This window comes from Giraffa tippelskirchi, chromosome 3 (genome assembly GCF_054371585.1).
Source record: "Giraffa tippelskirchi isolate mGirTip1 chromosome 3, T2T-mGirTip1v1.2.pri, whole genome shotgun sequence".
In the NCBI taxonomy this organism is placed as follows: Eukaryota; Metazoa; Chordata; class Mammalia; order Artiodactyla; family Giraffidae; genus Giraffa; species Giraffa tippelskirchi.
The window spans coordinates 22,300,151-22,327,462 of record NC_137277.1 but is presented as its reverse complement, the minus strand read 5'-3'; the positions used below and the strand labels follow the sequence as shown (position 1 = coordinate 22,327,462).

Sequence of the window (27,312 nt, the reverse complement as noted above, 5' to 3'; positions counted from 1 at the left end):
TTATTAAACCTCTTTATTATTTATTTACTACTTTATCTTTGCTGTGCCCTTTATTTTCTTTCCTTCCATTTATTTGGATTTATTTTGCTAACATTTTTTTTAGCTCCTTGACATAGATACTTAACTCTTTGATTTTTTTTAAGCTTTTCTTCTTTCACGTAAACAATTAAGGTTATACATACATATTCTGTTCTCTAAAATATCAGCTTTAGCTAATCTTACAAGTTTTGGGGTGTTTTTTTTAGCTGCCTTGGGTCTTTATTGCTGCACTTGGGCTTTCTCTAGTTGTGGTGCTTGGGCTTCTCATTGTAGTGACTTCTCTTGCTGGAGGGCACAGGCTGTCGGGCACATGAACTGCAACAGTTGTGGCCTACAAGCTCAGTGGTTGTGGTTTGAGGGCTCTAAGCACCAGCTTAATAGTTGTGGCCCTCAGGCTTAGTTGCCCCAAGGCATTTAGGATCTTAGTTCCTGGACTGAGGATCCAGCTGATGTCCCTTGCACTTGCAGGAGGACTCTCAACCCCTGGGCCACCAGGGAAGTCACCTTACAAGTGTCATATGTATATTTTTATTGCTAAAAGTTTTATTCTTCAGTTATTGTTGGGTATAGCTTTCTAAATATGTCCATCAGATCAAGTTTGTTAATTATGTTGTTCAAATCATCTGTATTACTGACACTTTAGCTGCTTATTCTATAAATTACTAAGAGAAGTGTGTTAAAATCTTCACTGTAGTTTTGTACTTGACTATTTTGTTGTCTGTCAATGTTTGCTTTCTATATTTTAAGATTATTATGTACATAGCAATTCAAAATTGTTGTATCTTCTTGGTAAATTGAAACTTTTATCATTGTGAAGTGGCCTTCTTTGCCACTAATAATGCTTAATGCCTCAAGTTTATTTTGCCTAATATTAATGTAACTATACCAGTTTCTTCTTGGCTAGTATTTACAAAGCTAATGTTTTTCCATCACTTTATTTTCAATACTTTATATCTGTATGTTATCTAGATGTCTTATAAACTGTAAATAGATAAATGTATCCATTCTGACAATATTACATTGTCGCTGCATCTTTTAACCCCATACATGTAATTCCTAATACATTTGGATTTCATTCCACCATTTTCTTTCAGGCTTTTTGTTTCACCTGTTTAAGGTTTCATTTTCTCTTGTTTCATGTATTCTCTTTGTTGATAATCTTTTTATCACTCTGCTTTTTTCCCTCCACTCATCTGTTCCCTAGTCTTTTGATGGTTACCTTAAAAATTATAGAATACATACTATATTATCAAAGCCTAAAAGTAAGCAATATCTTTTCTCTTTTCCCAAATAAGATAAAACCCTTTAGAACACTTTAAATTTATTATATTATGTTATTTTATTGTTACTATTATCCTGTATTTAACATCAAAAGATGCTAATAATATTGTTTTATTATTTCTGTATATAATTACCGCTCATTTAGATGTAACCATATATTTACCAGGATAATAAATAACCTAGCTTGCCACTACCAGAAACAAGATTGGCATCATCATTCTTGAGTGTTTTTCATCTATTCCACATCTAGAAGTTTTTATTATTTCATCTAGTCTCAGTCTCTCTCTGCCTTTCTTGTGCTTCTCTTTATCTCCATTCTCTCTCCTTTCAATGTTCCTCTCCTCCAGTTTAGGAGCAAAATCAATAAATTCCTCAATTTGTTACCTGCAAGGTAGTTTTCCCTCTTCTCCAAGACCTGTTGACATCCAGCTCTATAGGATCTTATCTATCCCAAGGTGGCTAAACTTGCATTTCTCTAAAATGGTTTCCTTCCCAATAGGGTCTCTAACTCAGACTGGAGAGATGTTGAAACTGTCAGAAGTTGGTAAGAGCTAAGTGCTTGAGCTAAGAGTTCAGAATGAGTAAGAGTTAGTGGAATCTCTCACATCCCTCCAAGCTCAAATAATGACTGTTCCAACTGTCCCCGTTTCAAAACCATCCCCTTCACCAGTTTCAGCTTCTGGAGCAGGAAATTCCTTACAGACTTACGCAATTAATGTATTGAGCTTCACTCTGGAATCAGAAATGTGAGATGAAAAGGAGAGAAATCAGCAGATCAAATATGAACCTCAGGTTTCTGGGTTAGTTTAATTTCCCTTAGACAAGTAGTCCCTTGCTTGCACTCTAAGAGGACAGAAAAAAAATCTTAATGACAACTGGTTGAGACAGCCTCATGAAATTCTGAATGTGTCTCCCAAACTTCCCCCAACTCAAAGGCACTTTTGAAAAGGGCCCTAGTAAAGTAGCTCAGCTGGTAAAGAATCCACCTGCAATGCAGGAGACCTCGGGTTGATTCCTGGGTTGGGAAGATCCCCTGGAGAAGGAAAGAGCTACCCACTCCAGTATTCTGGCCTGGAGAACTCCATGGACTGTATAGTCCATGGGGTCGCAAAGAGTTGGACATGACTGAGTGACTTTCACTTTTCACTTTTTCAGTAAAGAAAAGTAAAACTTAAAGTAAACCCTGTTCTCCAGAAGCTTTCACATCAGTGGAACAGACATATGTGTTAATAATTTTGGTACAGTATAGTGAGGCCTTAATAGAAATGTATTCAACATGCTCTGGGTCAATCAGAGGAAGAAGTAACCAAATTCTTTGGGAAACTGAGATAACTACTGAAGAAGAGATATTTGAGCCTTAAGAAGTGGATAAGGTAGGGGAAGGTAATCCAGGCAGGGGAAGAATGCAACCTGTATAAAATACAGCATTGTAAAAGTGCGTGACATGTTCAAATAGAAGACTAATAATTTGGCATGGCTAGAATCAGCATTTAAGGAAAAGGGAAAAGGACTGTCAGAGGTAAGATGGGACCACTCTTTTATCTTTTATTAAATACTCTCATCATACGCTGTATTTTTTATAACGCTTTCCTACTTTGAACTTCTTGTTCAGTGTTTTTTCACAACATTCATCCTTAGTCCTGGGGAATCAATAGATATTACCCGTGGCTCAGATGGTAAACAATCTGCCTGCAATGCAGGAGATGTGGGTTTGATCCCTGGGTCAGAAAGATCTCTTGGAGAAGGGAATGGCAACTCACTCCAGTTTTCTTGCCTGGAGAATTCCATGGACAGAGGGGCCTGGTGGACTATAGTCCATGGGGTCCAAAGAGTCGGACACAACTGAGCAACTAACACTTTCACTTTCTTTCAAAATTAATAAATCAAGAATAAATATAAGAATATCATTTTTAGTTGTAATAAACACTAAAATTGTTAATATGGCTATCACAAGAAGTGGGACTAGGTGATAGGGTTAAGGGGTTTGAGAAGACACTTTTCCTTAATTTGTTTATACTCCTCTGTACTGCTCAAATCTGTTCGCTTGTGTTCTCATTATATTTTTAAAGTTTTTATTTGAGATAAAAATTCACAGTAAAGTGTGCAGATCTTGTGTTTAGCTTAATAAATGTTTACAACGTGTAAACATGGTTACACATCCAGGTAACCACTATCCAGATCAAGATATAAAATATCTCCAGTGCTCCAGAAGATTCTCTCAGTACTGCCCCTTCCCAGACATACTGCACCCCCTGAGATCACCATTGTGGTGACTTCTTCCACTATCATGTAGTTTTGCTTGTTGTTCACCTCATTTACATGGAGCTATATAATATGTACTTCCTCAAGTCTTTCTTACTGATGTATAATACACTTCCATTAAAATAAACTGATCTTAAATGTTAGCTCAGTGAATCTTGATATATTTCCAGCACTCCAGAAGATTCCCTCATGCCTCTTCCCAGTCAATAATGTCCCCACTAAGATAATCACTATTTTGACTTCTACCACCATTGCTTTGTTTTGCCTGTTCTTGAGCATCATATAAATGGAATCATACAGTCTCATGGAGGGCACCACCCAGATTTTCTTTAGGAGACCCTGCTGTAGGAAGCAGCTTGATGAAGGACCTCTTACCCACCCTACTATAGATCTGCCTCCTGAGCCTCTCCTGAGCAGCTCTCTGACCAAGGCTGAGCATGGGGTCCCAGAGCCTGGCCCTCCCGCCTGATGGGGAGCCCTCTGGCAGAAGGCTTTTGCTCTGGTTGGCTTGGCAGAGACCTGCAGACTGTGCTGTCGTCTGAGACTCTTCCTACTCAGTCTCTCCCTCCTCCTCTCCTTTCACAGGTTCTAGATCATGTGATTTGAAGTTTTGCCACATCTATTCCTGTTCCCTCTCCCTTTATTCTTCAGGAGCTTTTCCCCTAATAAGTCTCTTGCATATCTGCTTCCATTTTGGCACCTACTTCTCAGAGGACCCAAACACAAGTATGCATTTTTGTGCTGACTTCATTTGCTCAGCATTCTGTCTGTGAGAGCCATCTATGTTGTTACATGTAGCAGTAATTTGTTCTCAGAAGAGAACATACTCATTGCATGAGTATAGAGCAATATATGTATCCATCCTAATGTTACTGGGCATTTGAATAGTTTTCAGCTTAGTGCTCTTATTTTGATGTTTTTATACATGCAAGTATTTTGGTGAACATGGGCACTCATTTCTCTTGGGTATATGCCAAGAAAGTGGAGTTGCTGAGTCATAGGCATATTTTAGCTTTAGTAGATATTGTTAAAGTTTTCCAAAGTAGTGGACCAAGCTATACTCCAAGAGCACTTATAAGAGTTCCTGTTGCATATAATATTTTTACAAATGTAAATGTAAAAATAAATAGTTCAAAAGATAGATACAAACCAGATGTATGCTATCTTATCCTAGGTAAGTTACCATTTTTAAAACTGCCCAATAGAAAAAAATGTTCACATACCCTAAAATGTGCATAGCGGTTTTATTAAAGGGAGAAGGGAGATCATGGGGTACTTTTACTTTTGACTTTGAGCAATATCTGAAATGCTTTACAGCAAGTACATATTTCTTTTAATTATTGTCTTGAAAAATATTAACTAGAACTAAAAGGCTTATGATGAAAACCAGCAGGCTCCTCCTATACTCCTCCACACCCCTCAGTCACGAGGCTCCTAGCTTACCACTCCTTTGCTTCCAAAGTGAAGTGAAGTCGCTCAGTCGTGCCTGACTCTTTGCGATGCCATGGACTGTAGCCTACCAGGCTCCTCCGTCCATGGGATTTTCCAGGCAAGAGTACTTTGCTTCCAAAGATGTGTTGAAATCCCTTATCAGCTGCCTAATTCTCTTTATTCCTTGTGGGTTTCTATCATTTCCATCACTTTATTGTCATTTAGTGAAATTTGAAGAGAGAGAGAGGTAATTAATATGCTCAGTCTGCCACTTTTAATTAGAAGTTCATGCCTACAATCTAGCTGATTTTTGGACATTATCATAGTGAATGGGATGTATCAAAGAATAGCAGCTTGTTTTAAAGACATCATTCTGGTGATTGGGATTAGGGACGATGAGGATGGACTGGGGAGGAGAGCACTCAGAGGCTGGTGGGCAGAATGCTTAGGAAGACACAGGGGGGCTTCTCAGCCAGCTGCAGCAGGATGGAGACAACAACACAGAGGGCACAGAGAGTCCACGCCTCAGGATCACAGCTCACATCTAGGGGCCCCTCACCCCAGTTCTTCTCCAGGAGGGACTCCACCTGGAAGGAAACCCACCAGACTGTAAAAGCTGAGAACAAGGAAATATACCAAAAATGGCAACTATGTGGCCATACCCCTTAGCCCTGAGTCCACAGCAGAGGTTGTAATCCACCATGGCACCCTTTCCTGCAGAGCCTGGGGAGCCTCATACTCCCAACATGGTAATAGACACTGCTGATGAGTCAACATGGGGCCAATTGCCCTCCAGGAACTAATAGTTTCCCACCCCCTCTCTTGCCCACAGGCAAACTACAGAGCCTAAAAACCCCATCCTGAATTGTCCTGAAAACTACATGTCCAGGGAATTGCCACAAACCAGCTACATAGACGTGAGCTGGCAGTGGACTATGAAGTAGGAAGGGACTGGTCACTGAGGCTTCTGGGTCCCTTGAGAGCATGGGCAGTCACTTCCACTAGGACCTGGGCCCTCAGCCCAGGCTGTCTTACCTTGACCTTCATGAGGGGCAGGGTCCCCTTATCTAAGGCCTCAGCAACAAACTGCCAGTACTCAGACAGCTCTGGGGACAAGAGAGAGGGTGGTCAGCAGAGAGGCAGGGCACATAGTGGGACAGCGCTTCACTGTCTGATCAGACCTGGGACAAGCACCACAGAAGGTTCCAGAGAACCCCAGAGTGGCTAGACAGGGATTATTCCCACTGGGTTCCTGCTTTCCTCTTAGCCCGCAGGAGGTCGGAGACTGCACCATGGGGAAAGAGGAGGCAGTCCCTCCATCCCTGGCCTGGGGAAGATGGCTGGTTTGTAAAGTGTGAAGTCTGTGCCTCACAGAATGTAAAAGGCAGTGATACCTCCTTCCTCCCAAGAGTTGACCCCCCACAGGTCCCTCTGCTCAGCATGTCCTCCACGCCAGCTTATATCCAAGCCCCTCCTCACCCATCAGGGCATCCAGGACATCCCAAATGGTTTCTGCGCGCGCCTCTATCAAGACCTCAGCAGCGTTGAAAAGACTGCTTATGAGAGAATTCGCTGGGCTGTTCATCTGTAGCTCCCCGGAGCGCTGGACCTCAGACACCTAGGACCAGGAGATGGGAGAGAGGGGGCCGGTCCCATTAGAGTAGATTGTCTCCCCACTGGTCCCGCCCTCTCTCTGCCCTCTTCTTCCTTGGGCCTTTTACTCTTTGCTCTAGATCCTACAGCTCTTCATCACTGCTGAGGCACTTAGTGAAGCAGTTTAGCACCTCTTTTTGCTCCTCTGGAGTCAGATCCTGGAGGACTCGCACCACGTCCTGAACCCTCTCTTTTATGCTTTGGAAATTCTCCAAACTCAAGGACTTCCCTGTAGAGGCAGAAATTAAGAACCCAATCCCCCCAGCCTAGCAAGCTCCATTACCAAGGCCCCCTAGCCCTCATTCTTTATCTATCTTTCTTCTGGAGACCACCTCTCTGTAACTTTCCTTCTTCTAGTCTTTTTTTGTTAACATGAAGCAGATAGACACCCACTATCACTGCCTTCTTCCCAGACACCCACCATCACTGCCTTCTGCTGACCCCACTTCCACCTCCCAGCTCACCCTCAGTCTAGTACCAACCCCCAATTCTTCTCCACCTCCAGGAAATCAAGGCTTATGTAGTTCTTGCCATTCAAAGTGCAAGCTTTGGACCACAGTAGGAGTGATGAGGATTTAGAGGAAGTTAGAGCAGTGGTTCTCAGTCTTGACTGTGCATGAGAATCCCCTGCAGAGTAATTAAAACTCCCAGTGCCTGGAACAGGCCACACCCCCAGATCAGCTAAATCATAATTTCCAGAGGTGGAACTCAGTTATCACTACTTTCAACGTTTCCCTCAGGTGAAATCTGTGTACCAGTGAGAATCACTGTGTTCAGAGGAGAGAGATGCAACCTCTAAAGTGGAAACCTACTTTTGGCACTGCCCTACCTTTCTCCAGGGCACGGCAACCCACTCCAGTATTCTTGCCTGGAGAATCCCATGGACAGAGGAGGCTGTCGGGCTACAGTCCATGGGGTTGCACAGAGTCGGACATGACTGAAGCAACTGAGTACATACTACCCTTCTCCTCCCAACATTCTCCACTACTACTACCACACACACACATGCGCACGCACACACTCAGCTGCCCCACTTGAGCTGCATTCCTTGGGGCCAGAGGGCTCAAAGGTGAGGAGTGCAGCTACCCTGAACATAGCTGGCCTCCATTCTTACCCAACCAAGATGAACCGCCATCTTTCTCTGCAAAGAAAGGAAGAATAATCTCAGCGAGTCCTCAGGACACCTCCACCCCAGCCCACCCCATGGACATTCTTGTCCCAGTGGTGGGGGTTCTCAATTCTAGACTCTGAGCCCTCACTGCCTATGCTGGGGAGCCTGCATCCTCATCATGGCCTATAAATGACAAAGTACTATATTTACAGACCCCTTCCTACACTCAGAGATAGGCAGCCATAGGCATATGCCTAAGATGATTGAAGGAGAAAGGGAAGTCCAAAGAGAAGCACCATGTCCTTAGCCACTCAGAAAATCTAGGTGACAGTAGGAACTGGAATCTATTCCCTGACTCCTCTGTGATGGCACTTAAGAGTGAGAGAGAATCTTACTTGAGCTAGCAAGACCTTGCCAGAACTGAACCTGCAGCTTCTACAACTTTCAGTAATTTCTCTTGAGTGTTCTATTCCACCTAGACCTCTACTCCACCTAGACCTCACTCCACTCCTTCACAAGGGCTCTTAGGCAGTACAGCCCTTATGGGATTCAGGAAAAGACTGAAAGGCCAGAGGAAGCCATGCACAGAATCATACGGGTCTCCTGGTCTAGTCCTAGTTCATTTTAAGGTTAGTACGACCATGACTCTGGGGGCTGTAGGCCTAGTGAGCGGCAGAGCCAGGACAAGACCTAGGACTGGATTCCTAGTCCAATGCTCATGCTGTTGTGTGAGAACTGGCCAGGCAATTCAACTGTGCTTTGTAAGCCAATAGGCCTTCGGTAAGAACTGTGAACCCAGGATCCAGCCCACTGACCTACACAGAGCAAGTCAGAGTTGGCGGAGCCTGGAAACCCTAGGTCAGCATGCAATCCAACCTACTTCTCCAACAGGCAGATTTTCCTCCTGCCCTCACCTTGGCTCAAACTCAAGTGCATCCTGTTACATTCTCAGCACTGATGACTCTATAATTCCAGGTCATTTGCTATCCTTTTTTTAAAACCAGTATACTCGCCCATTCTAGAATGATGAACAGGAGGCCCACTCACTCACCTTCTGGAAAGGAGCTGGTTTTGCCCAAGAAACAAATATCTAAGCCAGTTTTTAAAAAGAGAGAAAGAGAGACCAGTTGTTAGCCCAGTTCTCTCTCTATAAGTTCCTCTTTCTAATATCTCCCCAGTCTTCCCACCCTGCCCAACAGGAAAAATAAATTCTGGGAGAGAGACAGGAGCTAACACCTCTAAGGGAAGAATAGGGTTTCCCAGGTGGCTCAGCAATAAAGAATCTGCCTGCCAATGCAGGAGACATGGGTTCGATCCCTGTGTTGGGAAGATGCCCTGGAGAAGGAAATGGCAACCCACTCCAGTATTCCTGCCTGGGAAATCCCATGGATAGAGGAGCCTGGCAGGCTACAGTCCATGGGGTCGCAAAAGAGCTGGACATGACTTAGTGACTCAGCAACAACACCCTCCATCCTCTTCCCAGTCCCTGAAACTTCCCCCCACCTTCCAGGTCACCAGGACCCCTACAGACTGACACAGACCCCAGATGAACTGACCCCCACCTTCGTCATGTATTCAGCTCCCCTATCCCACCCCCACCCCGCCAGGCCGAGCTTACCCATCCTCTCTGCGCTGGAGAAGACAAGCTGCTTTACCCGATAGGCCAGGACCTTCTCAGCGGGGATAGTCACTTCCTTTTCGGACTAGGAAAAAGGAGCGATGTAGATTGACCCCTCAGTTCCTGACATAATTACCTTGCCTGATCTCCCAAACAATCCTGGAAGGTAGACATTATTACCCTCAATTTACAGATGAGAGAACCGAGGCTCTGAGAGGGTCAGCAGATGAGCCTGTTTCACAACAGCAGAGTTGATATTTGACTCCACATCTGACTTCATTTCCATTTCATTCAACAAATATTTATGGGGAATTCTCTGGCTGTTCAGTGGCTAGGACCCGGCACTTTCACTGCCAGGGGCCTGGGATCGATCCTTGCTTGGGGAACTAAAATTCCACAAGCCACATGGTGTGGCCAAAAAAAAAATTTATGGAGGACAAAACATGTCTGTTTTGTTCCAGGCATCATGGCTTCTGTCGTCCTGCCTCCTAAAAAGGGAGGAAGACAATGAACAAGCAAAAAACACCCATGTAATTATAAGCCATGGGAAGCGCTATGAAGCAAACGAAAACAGAGCATTGCCAGAGAGTAAAAGGGGAGAGACTGTGTGATGCTATATACTTTCTTGGGGTAAGAAGAGAAGTTGTAAGAAGGCCAAGGAGCAGGCAAGACTGCTCAGAAAAGTCTAGAGGAAGAGATGAGGAGCCTGGTGTCTGGGCTGGCAGCCCCTGACCCGCAGTGGCTGAGCCAAGCTGGCTTGCCCACATTCCCTGTCTCCAGAGATCCTAACCTCGCATTCATATTGGAGACCAATAATTTTCAACAGGATCTGAAAACTAAATTGCGTTTTATATTTCAGGGTTTCAGTCTTTGTTGTCTTCAGAGTTTCTGTCACTAGATACAGGTCTTCTCCCTTTGCCTGGATTGATTGGAATGAAGGAGGCAGTTCCTTCCTGGAGGGAGTAAAGGGGGAATGAGAGGGGCCCCACCTCCTAGGCACATTTCTCCCTCCCCACCAGTTACTCTCTACTTGAGAGTAAGTGCTCCTAAGGCCGGAAAACCAAGGAACGTGGAACCCCTCCCTGTCAAAGTTCACTTTACCCACCATGGAGGGGAAGGGGGTGCAAAGTGGGAAGGGAACCCACTAGCATTTCTGGAAGATTAGAGTATGCCAGCACAGTGAAATACTTCACACGTCGTTTCATTTAACCCTCTCCACACCCCTATGATATAGGCAGGCTTGCATCCGTTTTTCACATGTAACTGAGGCTTAGAGACAGGTCATGAATGGTCCAAGTTCACACAGCAAATAGGCACAGAGCTGGGATTCAAGCCCCGGTCTGTATGAGTCCAAAGCTTGTGCCCTTCTCATGGCACTGAGATGGGCATGTGCCCAGTCCACAGCAGCCCCTTCTCTGAGAAGCAGTCCCAGCTCCCTACACGGGTCTATGAGACCTGGTTGTGCATTGTCCATCTTTGGGGTCCATGTGCCATTTCTGATTCCATAAGGGAATTCACGGGCTTGCCTAGTAGCTCAGAGGGTAAAGCATCCACCTGCAATGCAGAAGACCTGGGTTCAATCTCTGGGTCAGGAAGATCCTCTGGAGAAGGAAATGGCAACCCACTCCAGTATTCTTGCCTGGAGAATCCCATGGACAGAGGAGCCTGGTGGGCTACAATCCATGGGGTCGCAAAGAGTCAGACACGACTGAGTGAACAACACACAAGGAAACTCATTTTGTGACTTAAAACAGCCTGATGAAACTTCCGGTATTTGCGGCCAAAAGACCTACCTACATCCTTGCCTCTGGTGACCTTCCTTTACCTACCTGCCCCCACACAACTCTATTTACACACTCAACATAGCCTCACCCTAGAAACAATGCATTCTAGAAAAAAAATGAGTTCGCTCAGCAAAGGCCCCTCGCCAGCAAGACTGTGGTGGTAGGAGCAGGTCAAAGGACCAGTACAATTTCACTGTAAGCCTTTCAGTTCTTAATTAAAAGGGGGAAACAAAAGGCATCCACCCTGCTCAGGGAGGGCTAGCCCAGGGAAACAGAGGGGCCCCGTTCCCCGAGCCATCCACACTTTCCAACAATTCCAGCTAGGGGAGAAGACACCAGCACCAGCCACAACATAACTGCTGAGGGGGATGGCTGGTGGAGTCCCTTGGAAGGACCATGCCCTCAGCTATCAGAATGATTGTCTGTAGCATGCGATTGGTGCCACCCTGGGGGGGTGGGGTGATGGCACTTCCTGTGCAGGAAATGTTCAGCTGGGGTGCTTTGATTTCACCGTGCTTCACCTCAGCTCTCTTCTCGAGTACTTACCGTGTGCTGGGGATAAACAGAGGGGTTAGTAAAGACGGTCTCTGGTTACAAGTTGTTCTTAGTGCGGTGAGGGCCAGGTACATGGAAACCACTGACTTGCCACAGGGCAAAGTGAAACAAGCACAGAATGAAAGATTTGGGCAACACAGTGTAAGAAAACAGAGAAAAGTGGTCTCAAAACCAGCCAGTTCGCTCCAAATCAGAGTCATCAGTTACCCCGGAGGACAGCGGGAAAGTAAGTGAATTGGGGACCTCAGAAGAAGGGCTCCTGGAGGCTGGTTCTGGATGAATGAGAAGGCTTGCTAAGCGTGGAGAAGAGGAGGGCATGCTTGAATAAGGACTGGGTTGTGGGGGGGAGGGGTACTGGGAGTAGGGAGTGAGAGGCAGCGTCACCCAGGGCTCCCCACCTCCAATGGCCTAGGTACCCCAAAATATGGGCTTCTCCCTCTCTCCTTCCCCCTTGCTGCCCACCTCCAGCCTCACTTGTTCTTAAGGGAATTCCTGGGGTATCTCGCTCTTTTCTAACTTGATATTCTGCTCCTGGAAAATGTGGAATGCTGTTTTAAATGTCATTTGGGGGGGAAATTTCACTGTCAAATTTCCCTTTGCGTCTACAACGTCCAGAATTTCAAAGGTATCATCTTGACCTGGAAAGAAAAAGATAAGGTCACAATGTCGTTGTTATCACTGAGGCTGACCCAAAAGATCTCTCTCTAGAAGATCCTTGTTGATGCGCCCCATCCTGTGCTCCCCTCATGATCCCCTTCTCTTCTGAGCAAGTCTTCTAGCCATGGCTCTCCAGCCAATACTGTTCTCCCCAGAAGTCATCATGGTTGGAGCCCACTCTGCCACATTCTTACCAAATGACCCTGGGTAAGTCACTTCACCTCTGAATCTGTTTCCTCATCTATAGAAGGAGAATATTCACAGTACCTACTTCCAGTGCTTGAGGAGATTAAATCATGCAGCTAAGCACTTAACACACTGCTAAATGCTCAATAAATGCAAACTAGTCCTATTAAACCATTTGAGAGGCTGAAATGAAACAAAGAAAAGCAAAGCGAAAGAATTAGGAGCCCCTGACCACCTGTCTTCCCAGGTGGCACTAGTGGTAAAGAACTGCCTGCCAATAGAGGAGACAATAAGAGACTCAGGTTCGATCCCTGGTTCGGGAAGATACCCTGGTGTAGGAAATGGCAACTCGTTCCAGTATTCTTCCCTGGAGAATAATGGACAGAGGAGCCAGGAGGGCTATAGACCATGGGGGTCACAAAGAGTTGGACATGACTGACGGAATGAACACAATTTTGGGGAAATAAAAATTAAGCAGAGTTCAATCTCTGTGTTTGTGTGACCTGAGCAGGTGTAAAGTGAGGCAACTTTGGAAAGCTGCCCACTGGCATGGACTCTGCCCAGCCTTGCATAAGGCCTTGCGTAAGGGCCTGGAGTCCGAGTCTATTGATGCCCCAGAGTTAGTGGCGAGTGTGTGGAGATGCTGCCAAGCTGAGTGCCTTTCTCCCAGACTTCCCAGTTTTGAGCCTACAGAGGAGGGAGAGCTTCTACTGCTGCATTTCAGGGGTGGGTCTGGATTTCTAGAGAAAAAAAATGCATTTTGAAACTGGCAGAAACATGACAGACCTAGAAACAATGCCTGAAATCAGTCCTGTGTGTGTGATGCTAATGTCTCAAGGCCCATTTGTTTCTTGAGTAACGTAAAATTTGGTGTACTTTATCAGAAAGAGAAATCAAAGCTCATGCACACAAAGGCTACAGTATGGGAGAATTCCCTGGTCCAGCAGTTAGGACTCCATACTTCCACTGCAGGGAGCATGGGTTTGATCCCTGGCTGGGGAACTAGATTCCACAAGCCATGCAACATAGCCCACACAGTATGGGGAGGGGCAGCGGGGAAGAGTAACGTGACAATGGAGAAACCTGACCGGTACTACCCTCAGCCAGGTGACCAAGGTCAATATCAATAGTGATAAGTCTTGTTGACAGTACATACCCTTGATATGAGGGTTTCCCAGGTGGCTCAGTGGCAAAGAATCCTCTGGCAATGCAGGAGACGCAGGTTTGATCCCAGAATCAGGAAGGTCCCCTAGAGAAGGAAATGGCAATCCACTCCAGTATTCTTACCTGGAAATCCCACAGATGGAGGAGCCAAGTGGGCTAAGCAACAACAGCAGCAAACCCTTGACATGATGTGGTAAGAATAGCACTTTACCTTTGTAGTCTTTCCCCACCCCCCCAAATTCATTTCCTAGGTCTAAGAGACAAAAAAAGAATCAGACAAATCTCAGTAGAGAGGCATCCTATGATATGCCTGACTAGTACTCCTCAAAACTGTCAAGGCCGTTAAAAACAAGGAAAGTCTGAGACACTGTCACAGCCAAGAAGAGCCTAAGGAGACGTGACAACTAAATGTAACATGATGTCCTGGATGGGATCCTGGAACAGAAAAAGGACACTAGATGAAAACTAAAGATATCTGAATAAAACTAAAGAAATCTGAATAAAACTTTGTTGCTGTTCAGTCACTCAGTCATGTCTAACTCTTTGCAGCCCCACGGACTGCAGCACATCAGGCTTCCCCGTCCTTCACTATCTCCCAGAGCTTGCTCAAACTCATAACCATTGATCCGGTGATGCCTTCCAACCATCTCATCCTCTGTCACCCTCTTCTTCTCCTGCCCTCAGTCTTTCCCAGCATCAGGGCCTTTTCCCACGAGTTGGCTCTTCATATCAGGTAAAAGACTTTAATTTTTTAAAAATCTATGTATACCATCCACGTTAAAAATAATAATGTTTCCAAAAGAAGCAGGTCAAATTTCCCAAAATCAGTTTAAATTATCAGTTCATTTCATTCTTAAGAATTTTTTTCAAGTTTAGTTTCACATCTGTCTCTGAATTTTTAATGCAAACAGAATTTCCCTTAAAGGAAGTTAACCTAATCAATTTTCCATAACTAAACTTGCCCCTGCCCCTGGAGAATAATATGATCATTGCAAAACATCCTAGTCCCGCTTTAAAGTTGTTTTTTTTTTTTAATGAACTTGTCATTTGGCAAACTGATTTTTTTTGGTGGGGGGGTGGCCACGCTGAGCAGCATGCAGGACCTTAGTTCCCAGGAACTTAGTTCTACAAGGGCTCGAACCTGTGCCCCCTTCAGTGGAAGTTCAGAGTCTTATCTACTGGACCACTAGGAAAGTCCCTGATTTTGATTTTGATTTTTTTTGAGAACTAGCTTTTAGTAAATTGACTCTTGGCAATTCAATTTTCAGAAAATCGACTCAGAGTCTTTGAAAAATGCTAATCTGAAATTTTCCTAAAGCCCCTTGCTTGCTGAATTAAACTCCACTTGTGGAAAAGCCCACCACCTCTGAGCAATATGGGTACTGTTCTTGATCACATAATAGTCGTACGTGGCAGGTGCTCTAGAACCATACAGCGGTGTTAGAATTCTTTTCATCTCTTCAATTCAGTTCAGTCGCTCAGTCGTGTCCGACTGTTTGCAACCCCATGAATCACAGCAAGCCAGGCCTCCCTGTCCATCACCAACTCCCAGAGTTTACCCAAATCCATGTCCATCGAGTCGGTGATGCCATCCAACCATCTCATCCTCTGTCATCCCCTTCTCCTCCTGCCCCCAATCCTTCCCAGCATTAGGGTCTTTTCCAATGAGTCAGCCCTTCGCATTACGTGGCCAAAGTATTGGAGTTTCAGCTTCAACATCAGTCCTTCCAATGAACAACAATGATCTCCTTTAGGATGGACTGGTTAGATCTCCTTGCAGTCCAAGGGACTCTCAAGAGTCTTCTCTAACACTACAGTTCAAAAGCATCAATTCTTCAGCGCTCAGCTTTCTTCACTGTCTAACTGTCACATCCATAAATGACCACTGGAAAAACCATAGCCTTGACTAGACGGACCTTTGTTGGCAAAGTAATGTCTCTGCTTTTAAGTATGCTATCTAGGTTGGTCATCCATCTCTTGGGGAGAACCAAAAGGATTTTGGTAGAGATGTCTGAGCTGTAAAACTCCTCACCATGAGGCGTGAGATGCTGTAATAAAGTCTCCAAGAGAGGGTTCATTGACACCTCTCCTGGGGCTTCTGAAACCCAAGAAACCCCAGGAATTGGGAATTGCTGAGCTTGGAAGCAGGGGGATGGAACAGACTTCTCTCCTAAGGCCTTTGAACCCTTATGGAGTTCTGCTTACCAGCAACTTCCCATTCAACCCTCATTCCCAGGGAACAGGAAGGGCTAACAATAATAACTACCACCCGCAGAAAGTCTGGGGTGAACTTTTATTGAATGCTCCTTCTTGCAGGCACTGTGGTAAATGATTTACGTAATTTACCTCATTTGATTCTTGCAACAGTCTTCTCAAGTTGACAGATGAGGAAACAAGCATAGATAAAGCAACTTGTCCAGAGGTTACCCAGCTGGTAAGTGTGGCAGAGCCAGGTTTTGAAGTCACATGCCCCCCGGTTCTAAAGCCTGAGTCCTTTCTTAACCACCAAGCAAATTGTTTCCATTTATTCATACATTTAAATGATTAACATTATAAACACATGAGAAGACCTCAGCTAATTTAAAAGCGAATTATTTACAAAGGGAAAAAATAGGAAAGACTATTTAGGAATAGTTTCCAAGAAAAACAAACTGCCACTTCCCCTATTCCCTTCTCCCCATGCAGCTCTCTTGAACATTTCTTAAGTTGAGGTGTATGGTTGTGTACATACAAATTCCACGGTTTTTTGGTTGACTGGCTGACCTGGTTGATAGCAATGGGGCATTGAGAGAGGGGTAGAGTAGGAGTGGGCAAAGTCTCTCACCACCTCATACTGACCTTGGAACTCGGGAACCACCATATCAAATGGTACTTCACTCTCCAGGATGTCCTTCAGGGTGAGGTTTGTCTTGTCATACTGGTATCCAAAGAAACGTCTCGTCTTCTTCACCAGATAGAAGCAGCGGAATTTGTCAGCATCCATGAGGCTTCTGACGGCAATCATCTCTCCACTGGTGTCTATCTCTTTAATCACAGCTCTTGTGATTGACTCAAATACCATGGGCATTTTGCCTAGACCAACTGGTGAAAGGAAGCCAATTGCAGTTTGGGGGCAGGGGGATATTGGTTCAGGTTTTTTAATCTTCTATTTTTGGCAGATCCAAAAGTTCTAGGCCAACCAGAACTTGGAATGATTTGGCTTCCCTGTTTCTAGAAGGTGTGGCATTTACTACACACTAAGACGGAATGACCATTACAAATACCAGACTCTCCTCACCGCTGGTAGAACCCTTCTGGAGGAAAGCTGGAATGGCGATTGCCCCAAAAGGAAAGTGAGACCTGTTTTCTGAGTCTCCCACAGCAGAGTTGCCCCCTTGCTCAGAGGGACCTGATGGGTGGGAAGGCAGGCCCATCATCCCCAGACCTTACCACTGCTGATGAACAGAGGAACCAGGAAGAGATGAGGGGCCTGGCTGCAGACCTCACGTTACCAACCCCAACAGACAACTTTTTCCCTTGGCTCTGACTCCTGGGCCTCCCTCCCTTCCTGTTCTGCAAGGCAGTTGGATGGGTGCCCCTACCCACCATTTTCCATTAAGATGGTGATAAACTGGTCTCAGAAGGAAACAGAAAGGGTAGGGCTCTACCTTTATACTTAAAGAGTGGCTTGCAGCTGGGTACCCCGGACGGTCCCCCACGCCCAAGTCCTGTCTCCTCTGTTTCCGGTCACCTTCTGAATGATCCCTTCATACTCGGTAAAAGAAAATAAATCCCAAAACCTCACCTGGGACATCTCCCGCCACCCGCTCTCTGCTTCACCCTCTCCCTGGTCTACTTTTGGCCCCTGTACCTCTCCACTCGCCAGCCCTGCAGGATCTTCCATAGGCTGACCACCGGTCCAGTCTGACACGGCTGCCGCTCCTCCGTTTCTTGTCATCAGCAGCTCTGTGGTCCCCACCACGTTGGAGCCCCTTCCCTCCAAACCCTTCCTACGCTCTCCTCTTCCATCAATCACTCTGCCCCTCCTTCCTTTTCAGATCTTTTCCCCTTTCTTCAGGCTCCTCTGCCACCCTCCTGAGGCCAGACCACACCCCACAGGCTTTCTGGCCACCTTCCCCTAATTCCCTTCTGGCTGACGCAGGCAGCTGCTCACCCCTAACCCATGTTCCCTTCTCCGTCCCTGCCCCTGTCGTGGTGATCAACTCTCAACTCACCCTCCACCTAGAAATCCTTCTGGGATTATGGAGAGGCTGTGCCCAGGGCCTACGGGTCCATCTCAGGGGCCACACACCTCTTTTTGGCCCTCAGCTACTCACCAAAAATGGAGGTTGTAAGAATCCCCTCTGTGTAAGGTCTCTGCACAGTTCCTGGCCACTGTGTCTTGGTACTATATAATACGGGAACTGAAAGAAACAAACTGTAGAGCTAGGCGCCCCACCTCTCAGAGTTTTAGATAAGCCACATTATGGCCCAGCTGGAGGCCAACAGGTCAAAGGTAAGAAACCGACTCTTCCCTCCTCAAGGACTCAGGGAGCAGGTAGGTGGGAGGTAGACAGGCAGACACAGATGATACTGCACAGAACAGGCTGTAAAGGCCCCTCCCTGGCAGGTGAGCCTCAGTAAGTCCTCTTCCCTCCCACTCCTGCTTGTGGAGGGAGGAGGAAGCAGGAAGCTTCCTCTGAAGACACAGAGGCCAGGGGGAGAAGCCTCCCTCCAAGGCAGGAGGAGAAGTGACAGGAATTCAGGGGGAGGAATTCAGAGGAAAGGACTGGACACCCCTTGGGACTCTGGCTTCTTTATGAAGCCATGGCTGAACTGACACCCTCCCTGGCTGTGGCACAAGCACTCCCTCTGCCAGCCCAGCCTGACTTAGCCAACCAAGCCCAGAGGCCTAAGTTCTGTCTGAGGACCAGCCAGCCGAAGTCCCAGAGGAGAGTGCTGCACTCTGGCCAGCTTGCTGCCTTGGCTAGCTCACCACCAGCCCCTTCACCCTGTTCTGCTGGCCCCAGGGGCCCTCCCACCATACAGGCAGAGGGTGGGACCCATGCTCCACACTGCCCTCCCCCCGCCCCTCCTCCAGAGCCCTCCAGGAAGCAGAGGCCAGACTCCAGGGAAATAGGAACACATTGTCCTTTATTTGCATTTCTCAGAATACTGTACAAAGGGAGTAAAAATCCTATTCACACTTTGCTTAGAAAGATTTTGAGGTGAAAGTTCCCTATGATACATGGGGTGGGGCTTGGGGGGACCAAGAGGCAGAAAACAGGGCCAGTGACCCCCCCAATCCCCACTGCTCCCTCAAGGCCCTGGTACCCACACCTCAGAAGTAACACAGACCCCAGTCAGACGGGGGGTGGGGAGAAGGCGGCTCGCCTCTGGTCCTTGCTCAGGCTCCCGCCCCCCTCACCTCCTCAGCCTGAGTGGACAGCCCCCACAGGTCACTCCCTGCTCCCTCCACTGTCCTGCTCAGGCGGGGACCATGCAGGACTCTCTAGCCCACCAAACCCATTTGGCGGTGACCTGATGAGCCCACGGGTGCATGCCACACGAGGCGCCCCAGCCCAGCCCGTCTGCACAAGGAGGTCACAGGTGAAGGACTGCAGAGGGGTCACAACACCGCTTCTGTGCAGCATCCCCACGCCGCACCCCCCAACCACCGCAGAGACAGTGTCACACTAGACCTGGGCTTACAATGATTCACGAGCCTCTCCCACCCATTCCACCCCCCACACCAACCCAGAGCTGCAGATCCACAGCCTCCCTACCAATGTATCACCCCACCCCGCTGGGGGTAAATGATCCCTCCGAGCCTGCCTCTCCTCCCAGACCACTTCTCAAAGAATGAAGTTGGATCTGTCCCCACTGCCCACCCCCCTTACTCCAACCCCAGCTGCTATGTGGCCCCGTTCTTCTAAGACTCAATTCAGTATCCCACCCCTGCCCCCAATTCCCTCCCCCAGGGCCAGGATGGCTGCAGCCCTGGCTCCTCACCCCTGGGACCAGGCCACCCACATCCAGCCTGCCATCCTGCCCCTTACCCTCCCCACTCCTACCCAGTACCCCAGGTGGGTCGTGCAGGAGCCACTGGATTAGACAATTCTCTACCCAGAGCAATGATGTGCTGCCACACTGTTGCTTTCATGGATACAAGCACACACTAAGTGTCATTCTAAAGACTTAAGAATTAAAGTGAAACAAACTAGAAGCTGTACCGTCCCCTCTGCCCCACTCACAGGGGTTAAAGTGCTTTAGCAGTCTGAGGATGAGCAAGTGAGCAGGGGGCTTCTCTTGCCCCAACTTCACAGGTCTGTGTTTAGCCCAGAAGCCCAGCCCATTTCATGAACACCCCCACAGAGTCTCTATCCAAAAGGCAAAAGGAAAAGATTAAAAAAAAAAATCAGAAAGGGTCAGAGCCCCAGGGGGCCCCACCCCAACCCACTACAAGCTACTTCAAGTCTGCTACTGGGGGAAGTGAGGGGAAAACTAGGGCCCAGAGGCTCAACCCCCGTCTCTGGCAGTTACCAGAGGCTCCTTCTGTCTTCAGCATCACAGCCCAGGCTTCAACCCCTCCCCCGCCATCCCGGGCAGGGGAAGGGGCTGCACCCTCAGTACTTATTGATTCCAAAAATCCGGACTCCGTGGAGCTGGGGCAGCTTGGGGATGAGCACGCTCATCAAAGACACAGTGTTGAGGATGAAATGGATCTGGTCGTACTTGGTATAGAAGCTGGTGAGGAAGTACCTGTAGGACGAGGTTGGGAGGAGGTATAAAACTCTGAAAGATCCCTTTCTTCCCCCCTCCCTGGTTGGGGGAGACAGATTTCTGACAGTGAGGAGTTATGGGAAAGACTTCCCAGAACAGAGGTAGGGTGGTAAGATCCCCCTGAACTACAGAAGCCCCTGCTGACCCAGGCCCCGTGCTCTACCCCAGGCCTGTGGGCCAAACTCAGTGGCAGGAAGGAAGCTCCAACGGAGGACAGACAGGACCAGGGAGTCACAACCTGAGCCCAGCATGAGATCCAGGGGCACCCCAGCCTTTCTTTCTCTGCTCACTCCTATGCCAAGAGCCATAGTTGGAGAGGGGTTTAAGCCTCGCAGGGCCCCAGGGTTCCCCCGGCCTTGGTCTTTCCACTGGCATCCTCCTCTGCCCAAGGCACTCACAGCACGATGGGTGTGATGGTCAGGAATTTCCGAGACGCGGTGAACTGGACCCCATAGTCCATCTGCTCCCAGTGGGTGAGCAGCCTCGCCTTTCCCTGGTCCGGGGTCTCAAAGGGTGTCCCCTTCACTGTGTGCAGGAAGATGTACATGCCCTGGAGGGAGGGGCCTTCATTAGAGGACACAGAAGGCCAAAGGCCCTCCAGCTCAGCTCCTCTGCCCCAGTCACAGACATGGGCTCCCGGTGATTCGGAGCCCCATCTACTGGGAAGGGGATGTGGGCCGGAGGTCAGGATGGAGCAGCTGGGAGACTGGCCAGAGAATAAGGAGACCCACTGGGTGAGAGGGCAAGCCTGGCATGAGAATTCCCGGGGAGGAGTCAACCACAGAACCAGCAAGGAGACGCCGTCCCTCCAGCCCAGGGCTAGGCTTCTTGCACCAGCTGGGAAGAGGCCAGCTGATGGGAAGCAACCAGGTCTTGCTTGCCCACCAAGAGTACCAGGGAGCAAGAAGGTAGTGAAAGAGCACGGAGGGGCAAGAGAGAAGGACACTCAGATCCTGATTGGGGAAAGAGGCATTTCTGCCCCAGGCTAGGCATCCAAGTGCTGCAGACTCTTTGGGGTCCTTAGCTCAGCTCTCGATGACCCCCTCTTCCAATCCATAAGCTACCCCGTCCAACAGGTGTGGCCATACCTGCAGATTTTATTCCAGTAACGGGGAGTGGGGCAGAAAGAAGAGAACTCTGGTGACTGATGTCAGCATGTCACCCTGACATCTGGCCCACGTCTGAGGGGGAGGATCCTCTACCCCCACCCCAACCCCACCAAAGGCAGGCAGCAGGCAGGCCCTCACCATGTTGTGGATGAGGTTGGTGAGGGTCCAGACGACGGGGACGCTCACAAAGGGGATGCTGAGCAGCACGACATGGAGAAGCCCGATGGCCAGCACGTACGAGAGCCAGATGCCGCGGCTGTTCATCACCCGCGTGTTGGGGTTCACCTCACTGTGTGCTGTTCCCACGTTCATCCTGCTGCCCCTCTCCTGCCACTGTCCTACAAACAAGTAGCACAGGCGAGACAGGTCACACCGCTTTCCCTGCTCCCTCACACCTTCCAATTCCTGTAGGGAGGCAGACTTTATTCATTTCCCGCTGCTGGGCTGGGACAAACACCAAGCTGCTCTGTACATCATCCAATCAGGACAGTGCCCTTCCAGGCACTGGAACTGCCTGGGTGGACAGGCCATCAACAGGCATCCAGCCTCAAAGCAAAGAAACCACTCCCTGTCCTGCAATCTCACCCTCTGGAGGGCCCTCTACCCAAGAAACCCAGGGCAGGGGAGAAGAGGCCCGTGCCCTAACAATCACTCAGCAATTACCCCTGCCGGACTCCGTCTCACTGAGGGTCTGATATGACACATCTCCACCCCTGAACCCCCTGTTCTCCCCATGAGAAGGAATAAAAGGTGAGAACAGGCAGTAGTGGATGAAGTATTTAAGGGTCACTGCTTCTACCCACCTTCCCTAATTCTCTAATCCTGGGTCTCCCTGCACCCAAACTCAGGAAGATTGATGGGGGTTAGAAAGAGAGAGAAAAGGAAGAAAAGAGAAAACAGACAAGAGACAACCTTTGCCCAGACCTGGAAGCTGCCTTCGTGGGGACACAAAACCACCCATCCAGATGTTTTATTCATCTGGCAGCCACTCAGGCTAGCCCTCCTGATGCCACCCGTTTTCCTGCCAAACCACCTCGGCCCTTTTCCCTACCAGAGGAGGAGCAAGGACAGTGACCATGAACCAACATCTACAGTGCCCATGGGCGCCTGGAGCCCACGTCAACAGACTTCTCCCAGGGACGTACCTACACACCTCCTGCCCTCTTCCCTCTCTGCCCACCCATCCTCACCTGGGCCTCTTTTCCCAGTATCTGTTTCCAAGTGTAAGTTATTAGCACCATGCCTTCCTCTGCCCAGTTCCAAGGGCAGAGACCCTGCAGCAAGGAGAACCAGGAGGGCTGCCCTGGGTGCTCATGAAACCATGCAGGCCAGCCCGTTCTTGGATGCAGGTAAGGAGGGGAATGAGCAGCCCTTTGTCCAGAGCTCAGCTGTCCCCAGATCTCCGAGGGCCCTCTGACCAGCAGGAGGTGGGAACAGATGGCATCTTTGTACTGGCTCACCTCCTGAGCTAAAGGGAGATCCTGCCCAATAAAGACCCTAAGGTCATCACCATGGTAACAGCCCCATCTTTCCTGGGGATACAAAAAGGGGTCCCAGATGAGGGTATTCTGGAAGTGCTCAAAAGGTCATCCCCCGACCCTGCTGCGATGACCCCCCCACCCCCAGACTCGGTTGCCCTCTATCTCTGGGTGGGATCACAGAGACTGCATAGCAGCCGGAATTCTCAAGGATCAGTTCCCTATTTCCAGGATAATGGGAACAAGTTTCCTCCTCTCCGATGGCTTCAAGCTTAGAGACCTCAGGGGAAATGTGACCCACAACACACCTTCCCAACATACAAACATACATGCGATGGCTCCAAAAGCAGTCATGCTCCTGGGGCCCATGAGCTCAACCCATTAGGTTGGATAATTGGGCCTAAGAGAAACCCAGGGAACTAGAAAACCAGGACTGGCTTGGTTGTGTACCTTCCCAGGGCCTTAGGGCTTCAGTTACCCAAACACAAAAGCCTCCACCTGGTGGGAGGTGAGTGGGGGGTGGGGGAGACCGGCTAGGAAGTGACGGCCTGAAGGGCTTAACTGCTGACAAAGAGGGAGCGAGTTCCCCAAGTAGGACCAGAAACTGCTTCCCTTCCCCACTTCTCCCTTTGTCCAGGAGGGCCAAGAGCCTTGCTGAGTCCCAGACGATTTGACACTCCTTTCTGGCTGTAACAGGGCATCAAGCAAAGTCTGGGGCGTCTCGGAGGGGCTCAGACCTATGGCTTCAACTGACACCCTGGGAAGCTTCTTTCTGCAGCCTGAACACCAGGTGCCCTGAGAGCAGAAATTCCCAGGAGACCTCCCCCCCAAAAAAAATACAAAAGTCAATAAACTAAGGGAAAGACTGGCAGCAATAAACTAAGAAAAGCTCTCCTGAGACTTCTGTGTGACTAAGGGTACACACCACTTCCATAAGTGAAATAACCAACTGCCCCTGGCCCAGAAGGGGAGAAATGGAGAGAAGCAGCTGGCAGACACAAAGTAAGCTCACACCAGCTGAGGCTGAGAAGTTCTGCGGCTATAACTAGCAGGTGGCTGCCCGCGTCAGTCCCCGAGGTAGTTTCATAACCTGCTTCAAACCAAAGCCTGCAGCAACTCTGTTAACTACTTTCTTGCTGGCAGCTCTTTCCTACTCCTTCCCTCACTTTCCTACTGGGTCCTACACAAATATCTCTGTCCAGTCTGTCAAGACACCTAAGCCAACACCACAGTGCCAATGGCCAGGAGAGCTGCTTCCTAATCTCTCCCCCAACTAAGGGCAGCAAATCTTTCGCCTTCTGGGTGAGGAGTACAAAGCATAGGAGCCTGCAACCTGGACCCCAGCGGGGAGTCCCTGACACAAAGCCACTGTCTTTCTGCCCACCCTCCAACAGGCAGGGCCACCACCGTCGCTCACCACTTAGCTCTGGCTTTTCCTCTCGGACTCGGGAGGGCGGTGGGGATGGAAAGGCGAGAAGAAGAGCGAACCCCTACTAGCACGGGGAGAGGGTGAGGCGAGGAGGCGGAGTCCTCACTATTGTTGGGGTTTGCTGAGTGGAACTTCAAGACGAAGTAGGGGTCTCCGCTCCTTCCCCCAGCCTGGGACCTCGCACTCGGAGCCTGGCCCCGTCCGGAGCCCCACCCCCACCCCGACACGTTCACCCAGCTGGAAGCGGCCAAACCTTTATCCACGAAGCCCAGCCTCTCCCCGCCCCCATCCCCAGCCCAAGCGCTTCTCCTCTACGCCCCATCCCCTGCCTCCTGCCCCTACTTTCCCCTTTCATCACTTCGACGGATGCACCCCCACCCCTCGGCTGATGCACCCCTGCCACCTCCACTCGCCCTGTCCCGACCCCCTCCAACCCCAGGCGCCTCCCCAACAGCCCCCACCTCCTTTCCCGTCCCTCCTGTAGCCCCAGGGTACTCCTGGTTTGGCCACTCCAAGGCCGCCCGTCTGGACTCACCGTATGGGGCCAGAGGTCGAGGCCCGGCAAGGGTGGCCGGGGGCGGGGGCCGCTGCTGCTCCAGCAGCAGTAATGAGCCGCGGCGGCAGCCACCCCGCTGGCAGTTCGAGCCGAATCAGGGCCCCACGCCAGCCCCCATTACGTCACCGCCCAGCGCCGGACCGCCCGCAGCCTCCTGGGAGTTGTAGTTTTTACGCCTGCTCCAGCCCAGGGCTCTCTGGGGCCGCCCGCAGGTTTCAACAGTACGCAAAATGAAGGTCAGCTGGTATTGCTTTGACGCATAACAATGCCTGTTTTGGCGTCAGCGTGCTTCTTGTGGAGTTTACTATTGCCCGGTTTTGCAGATGAGGAAACTTTAAGTTTTAAATAACTTGCCATAGGTCCCCGCTGGGTCCTAGCCTGGACAGAAACCCAGAAATTCTGACCCCAACTCAGAGTTTTTCAACTACACCTCGCTGCCTCTGACTCTCCAGACAGCTAGTGGCTCAGCCCCTGTCGGACCCTCCTGGAAGCGGGTTTTTCGCGGTATTGGTTAGTATGAGAGTCTGGAGGGCAGAGAACTAAGTCCACAGCCTGTCTGCTCCTCAGTTACACCTGACCCAGGCCAGCCTGGGCCAGGTCTCATCTTTGGCCTTCCCACATTAGACGTGGGAAGAAGACAGGTGACTTGGGAAACCACCCTGATGAATAACCAGGTCCCTGAGTCCCAGTCCCAGGTCAGTTGTGTGGGTTTTGGGTGGCTCTGGGGTCTGCAGTTTTCCCCTCAGAACTCTGCAGGCCAGGGCACAGATTTTCCTGCCGGGTAGACTAAGCAGGCACTGCTTCACCAGCAGTGTAACCCTGGGCAAATAAGTTGTCTTAAGCTCCAATTCCATACCTGTGAAAACTTACCTCCAAGGTTGCGGGAATTCAAAAGAATGTTTGTAAAGCGACTGTTATATTGTAGGAAGCTGTTTCTGTAGGAGGCTGAACTAAAGGACTCTTGAGGTCTCCTGGGTCACTCCCACTCTCCATGTCAACAAGAGGGCCTTGTTTGAATAGTTTCTACTTCCCCTGCCCCAGCTTCTAAGTCCACTCTATGCCTGGCAGGGCTGGAATAGCAGGATCAGGTGATGTCACGACTGGCCAACCTGGCTGGCTGTGAACACACACTGAAATGAAGGTGAGGGAACAGAAAGGAGAATGCTGGTCCAGGGAACCTGGCGAGCACTCCTCTGTGACCTCACCTACCCTCTCACCAGGCGGCTGCCAGGAAACAGCTGTCATAAAGCTGGAGTGGGCCCCTGAGGGACCTCCTGGACACCCAACAGGTTGGTATCTGAACCACTCAAAGCAGGAGAACAGGCAGCTTCTGAAATATTTCCAGGGCCAGTAGCTCGAGAGCACTCAGCCCAAGACTTGAATAGTCACCCCAGAGTCTTAAACAGTTGTGCCTGGGCCCTACAGAAGTTCCTGCTGGTTGGTAGAGGCCCCTTCTGAAGAAATAAGCGAAAAACTGCGTGTTGTCCTTCCATAGAGGCCTCCCCAATACTGAGGAAAAAAAAATTCTCTTGTTTTTCCCAAAATGCGCCTACTGGACTCCTTCCACTTTTCTCTGGGAGTCTTTCGTCCTCCCCACAGTTGATCAAGCTCTCTGATCTTTGCCAATTTCCTCACTGTCTGTGAAGTTCAGTGACCCAGACTATTCCAAGCCTCAAACAAGAGTCTGACTAAATGCATAGTCTAACGGAAAGATTACTGGACATACCATGCCCTATTAATAGCTCCTGTTATCAAGGGTGTTTTTTTTTCTACGATGAGAATGAACAGAGTCCTGACTCACTCTAGGTTTGTGGTGAATTGTGGATCGCTTTCTGCTTAATTTAGCCTGAGTCCCTGTCATCACCTTTCTCCTCTGGCTCTCTGCCCTTGTAATTACTATGTCTTCACCAGACATCCTTTAGCCTTGAATAGGCCTAAGCACAGTCCAGAATGAGTGACAGCACTCTTATGTAGCGCTGGCCAGTGTGTAACCCCTCAGACAAACAATTGCTGATATATGCCAAGAGATTAAAAAATTGTTCAGGCCTCGGAGCCATGATTACACTTCTGGTAGCATATTCCGAGGAGGCACAGCCCATGTACTATGTGTGAGGGTGTTCATTCCAGCATTATCTATAACAATAGAAAACTGAAAGCAACCCAAGAGCCCAAGAAAAAAGTTATAGTACTATATCCACTGAGTGACATAGAAGGAAGCCACATAGTAAATGATTGTG

At 48.9% G+C, this 27,312-nt stretch overlaps 2 protein-coding genes across 4 annotated transcripts; both read right to left on the bottom strand.

Annotated features, from left to right (window-relative positions):
- Positions 1-5,264: 5,264 nt before the first annotated feature.
- On the bottom strand, positions 5,265-16,808 carry GSDMB (gasdermin B). Its single transcript, XM_081574955.1, is given in 12 exon segments — positions 5,265-5,600; positions 6,049-6,119; positions 6,493-6,631; positions 6,735-6,895; positions 7,781-7,807; positions 8,829-8,867; positions 9,396-9,480; positions 10,186-10,348; positions 11,726-11,731; positions 12,222-12,372; positions 13,734-13,826; positions 16,580-16,808. Coding segments are annotated over 12 exon segments (1,329 nt in total). The 3' UTR covers positions 5,265-5,435.
- A 2,049-nt stretch (positions 16,809-18,857) lies between these two features.
- ORMDL3 (ORMDL sphingolipid biosynthesis regulator 3) lies at positions 18,858-26,127 on the bottom strand. 3 transcript variants are annotated; one of them, XM_081582176.1, is made up of 4 exons: positions 25,946-26,127; positions 21,751-21,950; positions 20,902-21,053; positions 18,858-20,482 (listed from the first exon to the last, which is right to left on the bottom strand). In XM_081582176.1, the coding sequence occupies exons 2-4, from the start codon at positions 21,922-21,924 to the stop codon at positions 20,347-20,349; spliced, it is 462 nt and encodes a 153-aa protein (XP_081438302.1). In that variant the 5' UTR covers positions 21,925-21,950; positions 25,946-26,127; the 3' UTR covers positions 18,858-20,346. The 3 variants fall into 3 exon arrangements, with proteins under 3 accessions (XP_081438302.1, XP_081438301.1, XP_081438303.1); XM_081582175.1 differs by lacking the exon at positions 25,946-26,127 and adding an exon at positions 25,055-25,171; XM_081582177.1 differs by lacking the exon at positions 25,946-26,127 and adding an exon at positions 24,508-24,750.
- Between the last annotated feature and the right edge of the window lie 1,185 nt (positions 26,128-27,312).

What these genes read in the sequence shown, in the direction of transcription:
- ORMDL3 (XM_081582176.1), bottom strand. Translation starts at nt 21,924, where the DNA reads ATGAACGTGGGAACAGCACACAGTGAGGTGAACCCCAACACGCGGGTG. An exon ending in CCAACCTCATCCACAACATG is followed by an intron (nt 21,054 to 21,750) that starts GTGAGGGCCTGC and finishes CCCTCCCTCCAG; the next exon opens with GGCATGTACATCTTCCTGCA. An exon ending in ACCATCACACCCATCGTGCT is followed by an intron (nt 20,483 to 20,901) that starts GTGAGTGCCTTG and finishes CTCGTCCTACAG; the next exon opens with GTACTTCCTCACCAGCTTCT.